General features: G+C 43.1%; 1 protein-coding gene across 1 annotated transcript in view; it reads right to left on the bottom strand.

Annotated features, from left to right (window-relative positions):
- Positions 1 to 10,000, bottom strand: part of gmppb (GDP-mannose pyrophosphorylase B) — a 26,250-nt gene that overhangs the window by 15,960 nt on the left and 290 nt on the right. The window contains exons 2-4 of the mRNA XM_028576349.1: positions 7,644 to 7,821; positions 6,693 to 6,773; positions 3,635 to 3,683 (exon numbers count right to left, since the gene is read on the bottom strand). Coding sequence (XP_028432150.1) covers positions 3,635 to 3,683; positions 6,693 to 6,773; positions 7,644 to 7,772 — 259 coding nt within the window. The 5' untranslated portion in view covers positions 7,773 to 7,821. The remainder of the gene's footprint in view (positions 1 to 3,634; positions 3,684 to 6,692; positions 6,774 to 7,643; positions 7,822 to 10,000) is intronic.

Raw genomic sequence — 10,000 nt, 5'->3', positions numbered from 1 at the left:
CACTACATGGACACAGCAGGACCAGGTGATTAACAACAGTGTTGCCCACAAGACAGATGGTTTTACCTACAGTATTTAGCTGATTTGATAATTAATCCATATAAACATTAAATAAAATAGGAGACAGAATTCCTGACACAGAATGGAGCAGATACAGCATTATCCCATTTAACCTGAAATGTTTGGTGGGCATACCAAAACGCTAAAATTCTCACAAAAGATTTAGGGGAACCTCTATCTAACAATTTTACAAACAATCGTTCATGATTAATTCTATCAAATGCCTTTGACGCATCAATAAAGCATAGGAATGCAGATGAATTTAGACCTGTGTACCTGGACACAATCTCTTTAAGAGCAGAGATACACAGGTCAGTTCCATGTTTTCTGATTGTCAGGAGTAAGGACATACATGTCTAGCTTTGTTAACAGTATTCTCTCCAGTACTTTCGACAAGGTACTGGCTAATGCAATTTGTCGATAATTGTCAATACTATTGAGCTTACCAGCCTTGTCTTTAAGCACAGGTACTAACATTACAGACATTATAGCATTTGTCAGGACACCATGAACCAGACAACTATTAAAGCACATGGAGAGCAGAGGGCAGAGCTCATGGCTGGCATATTTTAGATGTTCTGCAGTAATGCAATCCATACCACAGGCTTTATTGTTATCCAAGTTATGAATAGCATCATAAATGTCTAATGCCCTAACGATCATATCTGCTGAGAAATCAATATGTTCATGATTGATTTTAACTGAATTACTTTTAAGAAAATTAAAAAGGTCACTGTAGTGCTTACGGCAAAGCTCAGCTATTTTTTGCTACCAACCCCTTCAATATCAACCGGTAAGGTTGTTTTATTATTATTCATTACTTTAACCTCCTTCCAAAAGTCAGTAAGGTTATTATTCTGTAGCTTTCTAGCCAACGAGTCTGCTCTCATCGTGTTTTCATTCAGGTAGCACCATACTCACTTCTTAAGGGTATAAGTAGCACAACACTCAGTTCTTAAGGGTATCAGTAGCACAAAACTCACTTCTTAAGGGTATAAGTAGCACAATACTCAGTTCTTAAGGGTATCAGTAGCACAAAACTCACTTCTTAAGGGTATAAGTAGCACAATACTCAGTTCTTAAGGGTATAAGTAGCACAATACTCAGTTCTTAAGGGTATAAGTAGCACAATACTCAGTTCTTAAGGGTATAAGTAGCACAATACTCAGTTCTTAAGTGTATAAGTAGCACAAAACTCACTTCTTAAGGGTATAAGTAGCACAATACTCACTTCTTAAGGGTATAAGTAGCACAATACTCAGTTCTTAAGGGTATAAGTAGCACAATACTCAGTTCTTAAGGATATAAGTAGCACAAAACTCACTTCTTAAGGGTATAAGTAGCACAATACTCCGTTCTTAAGGATATAAGTAGCACAAAACTCAGTTCTTAAGGGTATAAGTAGCACAATACTCAGTTCTTAAGGGTATAAGTAGCACAAAACTCACTTCTTAAGTGTATAAGTAGCACAAAACTCACTTCTTAAGGGTATAAGTAGCACAATACTCACTTCTTAAGGGTATAAGTAGCACAATACTCACTTCTTAAGGGTATAAGTAGCACAATACTCACTTCTTAAGGATATAAGTAGCACAAAACTCACTTCTTAAGGGTATAAGTAGCACAATACTCAGTTCTTAAGGGTATAAGTAGCACAATACTCAGTTCTTAAGGGTATAAGTAGCACAATACTCAGTTCCTAAGGGTATAAGTAGCACAATACTCAGTTCTTAAGGGTATAAGTAGCACAATACTCAGTTCTTAAGGGTATAAGTAGCACAATACTCAGTTCTTAAGGGTAAAAGTAGCAGCGTCTCCACCATATGTGGCAGCTGCCAATAATAGCAGATATGGCGCAGTATTTTGCAAGCTGTTTATCCTCTTTTTGGTCATCCCAAGTAGTTGCAGCCCTCTTACAACCAGCCTGTGTGTGTTTCCTAGGCTACCAGATATGAAGACTAGTAGTATGCACCTGTAGCCCAGCTCTGAGATGGTGTTTAGGAGTGGTTGGTATTTAACTACCTTGGTGTAGAAAGACTCCTCCATGCTGGAATCAAAGCTGCAGCCTACCTCTAAAACATGCACCTCCCTGGACTCCTCGTTGATAATAACTACAGCTGGTGTGTTGGCCACCAGGTACTAGAGAGTACTAGAGGTACTACTGCAGTGGGGGAACATGGATGGTTTTACCTGATAATGTTTGTACATTCTTACTGAGGGAGGGAAATTGTTTGATATGTCTTTCACTATGAGGTCTACTAGTCTATCATGACGTGCTATGTACATTCCTCTGTAGGCATGGCAACCATTTAGGATGTGAGACAGAGTTTCAGTGATATGTTCTGAGGTGTGATGCAAGCAATGAGGGAGACCAGATAGAGAGGTTGAGTCTGGTAGGGAGGACTTGTAATCTGGCTTTTACTGTGAATGTGAGAATGTCCTCACAAAAACAGACACACACACACACACACAAGACACTCCTATTCATATATTACCCTACTTTTGTGAACCCAAGACTTTTGTAAACTCATTTCAAATCACCAAAACAATTGAGTGTATGTATGTTTTCACTAGAGATTCGAGAAATATTTTCGCTTTAGGGACAAATTATCTCTTTATACAGTACATTGCTCTAGAACTATTTTGGGGGCGGTCACTATACAGAAAGCTGAGTTTGTTCTGAACATTTTGATATGAAACGCACGGGGATCAGTTTATATGCAAAAACCCTAAAAAGGACAATTGAAGAAGCTATCTAAAAATGCCCTCAGCGACGTACTGCTGTGGGCAGGGCAGCAGCTACTGTGAACGCATATCAGCCATCTATCTATCTATCCATCTATCTATCTCTATATCGTACAGGCCAAAAGTTTGGACACACCTTCTCATTCAATGTGTTTCCTTTTTATTTTCATGACTATTTACATTGTAGATTCTCACTGAAGGCATCAAAACTATGAATGAACACATATGGAATTATGTACTTAACAAAAAAGTGAAATAACTGAAAACATGTCTTATATTTTAGATTCTTCAAAGTAGCCACCCTTTGCTTTTTTATTAATAAGGGAAATAATTCCACTAATTAACCCTGACAAAGCACACCTGTGAAGGTAAAACCATTTCAGGTGACTACCTCATGAAAAGCTCATTGAGAGAACACCAAGGGTTTGCAGAGTTATCAAAAAAAAAAGGGTGGCTACTTTGAAGAATCTAAAATATAAGACATGTTTTCAGTTATTTCACACTTTTTGTTAAGTACATAATTCCATATGTGTTCATTCATAGTTTTGATGCCTTCAGTGAGAATCTACAATGTAAATAGTCATGAAAATAAAAAGGAAACACATTGAATGAGAAGGTGTGTCCAAACTTTTGGCCTGTACTGTAACTGTATATATATATATATATATATATATATATAAAACCCAAAAGATACCCAACCCTATTCGTAGCGCAACATATTGTAGTTACATATTTCGTTCAATTACGATTTTAATTACTGGACAATTTAAAACATGTACTTTGTTGTGATGCACAGACAGTTTCCTGTCTGTAGTGAAGAGAAACTCACCAGTTCCCAGAGGCTCCTTCTCGTGAGACAGAGAGATACGAATGCCAAGCTGAAGAGAACACAGAGAAACATTCAGGATACTGCACACTGAGCACAATCATCATTTCTGTATTATTAAAAATGCTAAATGTCCATAAACAATTCAACTGCCAGCCAGGGTGTCAAATTTTCCAGATTTCCAAAAAGATTTAAAAAGGTCCCATGGCATGAAAATGTCACTTTATGAGTTTTTTTTTAACATTAATATGAGTTCCCCCAGCCTGCCTATGGTCCCCCGTGGCTAAAAATGGTGATAGGTGTAAACTGAGCCCTGGGTATCCTGCTCTGCCTTTGAGAAAATTAAAGCTCAGATGGACCAATCAGAATCTATATAAGGTATGTATGTATGTATGTATATATATATATATATATATATATATATATAAATAAATAAAAGAGACTTCAGATACAGTATTAGAGGACCACTAAGGTCTATATAAAGAGACTTCAGATACAGTATTAGGGGACCACTAAGGTCTATATAAAAGAGACTTCAGATACAGTATTAGGGACCACTAAGGTCTATATAAAAGAGACTTCAGATACAGTATTAGGGACCACTAAGGTCTATATAAAAGAGACTTCAGATACAGTATTAGGGGACCACTAAGGTCTATATAAAAGAGACTTCAGATACAGTATTAGGGGACCACTAAGGTCTATATAAAGAGACTTCAGATACAGTATTAGGGGACCACTAAGGTCTATATAAAAGAGAATTCAGATACAGCATTAGGGGACCACTAAGATCTATATAAAAGATACTTTAGATACAGTATTAGTGGACCACTAAGATCTATATAAAAGATACTTTAGATACAGTATTAGTGGACCACTAAGATCTATATAAAAGATACTTTAGATACAGTATTAGTGGACCACTAAGATCTATATAAAAGATACTTTAGATACAGTATTAGTGGACCACTAAGATCTATATAAAAGATACTTTAGATACAGTATTAGGGGACCACTAAGATCTATATAAAAGATACTTTAGATACAGTATTAGGGGACCACTGAGGTCTAAGTATCCAAAAAGAAGCATGTCATATGACCTTTAACAATCCAAGTCAGAAGTAATAGTTGATGTCACACTACTGAAAGAGTGCTGTAACATGCATCCTGACCCTGAACGCTTACAGAAGCAGCAGGAGAAAACGATCCCCTGGAAAGAGAGGTTGTTTAATTTTTTAAATGTTGTGTTGTTTGATGCTTTCAGAGACAAATTATTCTAGCCACCTCTCATGTAACGTGTTACAGGCAGAGGTCAAATCTTAGAGAATAAGTAAAACCTACACATGATACCACTTTGGGATTTGTTTGAACTGACCCTCCAGGAAAAAGTAAAATGGACTAACTCTGGTTCTTTGAGGAGCTATGAGAGAGCATAGAGGAAGGATCTCTGAGGAGCTATGAGAGAGGATAGAGGAAGGATCTCTGAGGAGCTATAAGAGAGGATAGAGGAAGGATCTCTGAGGAGCTATGAGAGAGGATAGAGGAAGGATCTCTGAGGAGCTATGAGAGAGGATAGAGGAAGGATCTCTGAGGAGCTATAAGAGAGGATAGAGGAAGGATCTCTGAGGAGCTATGAGAGAGGATAGAGGAGAGATCTCTGAGGAGCTATGAGAGAGGATAGAGGAAGGATCTCTGAGGAGCTATGAGAGAGGATTGAGGAGAGATCTCTGAGGAGCTATGAGAGAGGATAGAGGAAGGATCTCTGAGGAGCTATGAGAGAGCATAGAGGAAGGATCTCTGAGGAGCTATGAGAGAGCATAGAGGAAGGATCTCTGAGGAGCTATGAGAGAGCATAGAGGAAGGATCTCTGAGGAGCTATGAGAGAGCATAGAGGAAGGATCTCTGAGGAGCTATGAGAGAGCATAGAGGAAGGATCTCTGAGGAGCTATGAGAGAGGATAGAGGAAGGATCTCTGAGGAGCTATGAGAGAGCATAGAGGAAGGATCTCTGAGGAGCTATGAGAGAGCATAGAGGAAGGATCTCTGAGGAGCTATGAGAGAGGATAGAGGAAGGATCTCTGAGGAGCTATGAGAGAGGATTGAGGAGAGATCTCTGAGGAGCTATGAGAGAGGATTGAGGAGAGATCTCTGAGGAGCTATGAGAGAGGATGGAGGAAGGATCTCTGAGGAGCTATGAGAGAGGATTGAGGAGGGATCTCTGAGGAGCTATGAGAGATGATGGAGGAGGGATCTCTGAGGAGCTATGAGAGAGGATAGAGGAGAGATCTATGAGGAGCTATGAGAGAGGATTGAGGAGATATATCTGAGGAGCTATGAGAGAGGATAGAGGAGAGATATCTGAGGAGCTATGAGAGAGGATAGAGGAGAGATATCTGAGGAGCTATGAGAGATGATGAGGAGGGATCTCTGAGGAGCTATGAGAGAGGATAGAGGAGAGATCTATGAGGAGCTATGAGAGAGGATTGAGGAGGGATCTCTGAGGAGCTATGAGAGAGGATAGAGGAGAGATCTCTGAGGAGCTATGAGAGAGGATAGAGGAGAGATATCTGAGGAGCTATGAGAGATGATGGAGGAGGGATCTCTGAGGAGCTATGAGAGAGGATAGAGGAGGGATCTCTGAGGAGCTATGAGAGAGGATAGAGGAGAGATCTCTGAGGAGCTATGAGAGAGGATAGAGGAGAGATCTCTGAGGAGCTATGAGAGAGGATAGAGGAGAGATATCTGAGGAGCTATGAGAGATGATGGAGGAGGGATCTCTGAGGAGCTATGAGAGAGGATAGAGGAGGGATCTCTGAGGAGCTATGAGAGAGGATAGAGGAGAGATATCTGAGAGAGGAAACACGAGAGCAGCTTTCCAGAAAGACGTGTAGCGGAAAAGCTGACAAAAGGACGTCTGATTCCTCTAAAAACACGTTTCCTCTCTCCTCGCATGATTTCCTCTCGTCTTAGCTCGTCCCACGAGGAAGGGTGGGAGAGACGGAGATGTGATTTAAGGAAAGTGAGATTCAACTGGTGTGTGTGAGCTGGGTTGTTGTACGTACTCTCTCCTCCTGGACTCTCATCTCTCTCTCCAGCAGCTCAGACATGTAGCTCACCGCCAGAATCACATGGTCCACACCGGCCTACACACACACACACACACACACACACACACACACACACACACACACACACACACACACACACACACACACACACACACAGAGAGAGAGACACACAAGGTGACCGACTACCTTCAATAAACTCAAAAAGAAATGTCAGCAGTAAAGTGTGAAGTCCCCCTGTGTGTTGTGATTGGTTAAGAGCACCTCTCCCGCCCCCTGTGAGTTGTGATTGGTTGAGAGAGCACCTGTCCCGCCCCCTGTGTGTTGTGATTGGTTGAGAGAGCACCTGTCCGTCCCCTGTGTGTTGTGATTGGTTGAGAGAGCACCTGTCCGCCCCCTGTGTTGTGATTGGTTGAGAGAGCACCTGTCCCTCCCCCTGTGTGTTGTGATTGGTTGAGAGAGCACCTGTCCCTCCCCCTGTGTGTTGTGATTGGTTGAGAGCATATGTCCCTCCCCCTGTGTGTTGTGATTGGTTGAGAGAGCACCTGTCCGCCCCCTGTGTGTTGTGATTGGTTGAGAGCATATGTCCCTCCCCCTGTGTGTTGTGATTGGTTGAGAGCACCTGTCCGCCCCCTGTGTGTTGTGATTGGTTGAGAGCATATGTCCCGCCCCCTGTCTGTTATGATTGGTTGAGAGAGCACCTGTCCACCCCCCTGTGTGTTGTGATTGGTTGAGAGCCCCTGTCCCTCCCCCTGTGTGTTGTGATTGGTTGAGAGCCCCTGTCCCTCCCCTGTGTGTTGTGATTGGTTGAGAGCCCCTGTCCCTCCCCCTGTGTGTTGTGATTGGTTGAGAGCCCCTGTCCCTCCCCCTGTGTGTTGTGATTGGTTGAGAGCCCCTGTCCCTCCCCCTGTGTGTTGTGATTGGTTGAGAGCACCTGTCCCTCCCTACCTGGACCAGAGCCTCCACCTGGTGCAGCAGGATGGGCTTGTTGCAGAACTCCACCAGCGGTTTGGGCACGCTCAGCGTGAGTGGTCGCAGCCGGGTCCCGTAACCACCAACCAGGATCAGAGCCTTCATACCGTTACCAGGGCGACCGCAGCTCACCAATGAGAAGACAGCAGCCAGCCTGGAGAGTCACAGGGACAATCATACAAAAGTAACACTTAAAATCGTGTTTACCAGAGATGTGCTCATACGTTTCTTTCTTTCCCCTACAGTAGCTAGGTAAGGACTACTAGCCAGTCAGAAGCAGAGTATGAGGGCGTGTCCTGACAGTACCTAGGTAAGGACTACTAGCCAGTCAGAAGCAGAGTATGAGGCCCTGACAGTAGCTAGGTAAGGACTACTAGCCAGTCAGAAGCAGAGTATAAGTGTCCTGACAGTACCTAGGTAAGGACTACTAGCCAGTCAGAAGCAGAGTATAAGGGTCCTGACAGTACCTAGGTAAGGACTACTAGCCAGTCAGAAGCAGAGTATGAGGGCGTGTCCTGACAGTACCTAGGTAAGGACTACTAGCCAGTCAGGAGCAGAGTATGAGGGCCCTGACAGTACCTAGGTAAGGACTACTAGCCAGTCAGAAGCAGAGTATGAGGGCCCTGACAGTACCTAGGTAAGGACTACTAGCCAGTCAGAAGCAGAGTATGAAGGCCCTGACAGTACCTAGGTAAGGACTACTAGCCAGACAGAAGCAGAGTATGAGGGTCCTGGCAGTAGCTAGGTAAGGACTACTAGCCAGTCAGAAGCAGAGTATGAGGGCGTGTCCTGACAGTACCTAGGTAAGGACTACTAGCCAGTCAGAAGCAGAGTATGAAGGCCCTGACAGTACCTAGGTAAGGACTACTAGCCAGACAGAAGCAGAGTATGAGGGTCCTGGCAGTAGCTAGGTAAGGACTACTAGCCAGTCAGAAGCAGAGTATGAGGGCCCTGACAGTACCTAGGTAAGGACTACTAGCCAGTCAGAAGCAGAGTATGAGGCCCTGACAGTACCTAGGTAAGGACTACTAGCCAGACAGAAGCAGAGTATGAGGGCCCTGACAGTACCTAGGTAAGGACTACTAGCCAGACAGAAGCAGAGTATGAGGGTCCTGGCAGTAGCTAGGTAAGGACTACTAGCCAGTCAGAAGCAGAGTATGAGGGCCCTGACAGTACCTAGGTAAGGACTACTAGCCAGTCAGAAGCAGAGTATGAGGGCGTGTCCTGACAGTACCTAGGTAAGGACTACTAGCCAGACAGAAGCAGAGTATGAGGGCCCTGACAGTACCTAGGTAAGGACTACTAGCCAGACAGAAGCAGAGTATGAGGGTCCTGGCAGTAGCTAGGTAAGGACTACTAGCCAGTCAGAAGCAGAGTATGAGGGCCCTGACAGTACCTAGGTAAGGACTACTAGCCAGTCAGAAGCAGAGTATGAGGGCGTGTCCTGACAGTACCTAGGTAAGGACTACTAGCCAGTCAGAAGCAGAGTATGAGGGCGTGTCCTGACAGTACCTAGGTAAGGACTACTAGCCAGTCAGAAGCAGAGTATGAGGCCCTGACAGTACCTAGGTAAGGACTACTAGCCAGTCAGAAGCAGAGTATGAGGGCGTGTCCTGACAGTACCTAGGTAAGGACTACTAGCCAGTCAGACACTCTGCGTTGTTCAAAAGATCAATTTCTGCCTCTGAGATTCCCCCACAGGTTAATCAGTCCATACTAAAAATGGAAAGTTTGTCAAAAAGGTTACGAAAAGGTTTTTATTCTTTAGGGAATGTTATGTTTCACCACTTAATTACTCTGTAACCCTTCATATGTCCATGCAAAGTTCACCGTTTGGCTGAGAGAGGCGCTGCTGAGACAAATTGGCACGTTGCAAAACTTGTTTAACCTGTACTTCATCATTGTGTAACGTCAAGGCTCGTCTTATTGTCCACCCTGAAATTAAGAACTGGATTTTAACTCAATGACCAATTTTTAGCAGTTAAACTTGACTCATTGCTTCAGCCAATGTTTGTGGGTCTTAAAGATGCTTAACAGTGCTGAGTTTTAGTGTTAGTAGGTCTGTCTAGTATTAACATACACAGGTGATAAAATAGATGGCACAGAGAGGAGAAACAGAGTTTAAAGAAGGAACTATTGTCGACACATCACTAACATCTAAATCAATGTTAGCCGTTTTAGCAGCCCAGGGATAGAGGGACCCTAACCCAGTGATAGAGGGCTTTCTCTACCGTGAAATTTGAGACAATTTATGAATGAACGCCCGCATCAATTTATGAATGAACGCTGGCATGCTGAAGTATAAAGAGAGTACGATCCCAGAGGTAAATCCA

This window comes from Perca flavescens, chromosome 4, assembly GCF_004354835.1.
Source record: "Perca flavescens isolate YP-PL-M2 chromosome 4, PFLA_1.0, whole genome shotgun sequence".
Taxonomy (NCBI): Eukaryota; Metazoa; Chordata; class Actinopteri; order Perciformes; family Percidae; genus Perca; species Perca flavescens.
Note: the sequence above shows the minus strand (reverse complement) of the source record. Positions and strands in the feature narration are given on the sequence as shown.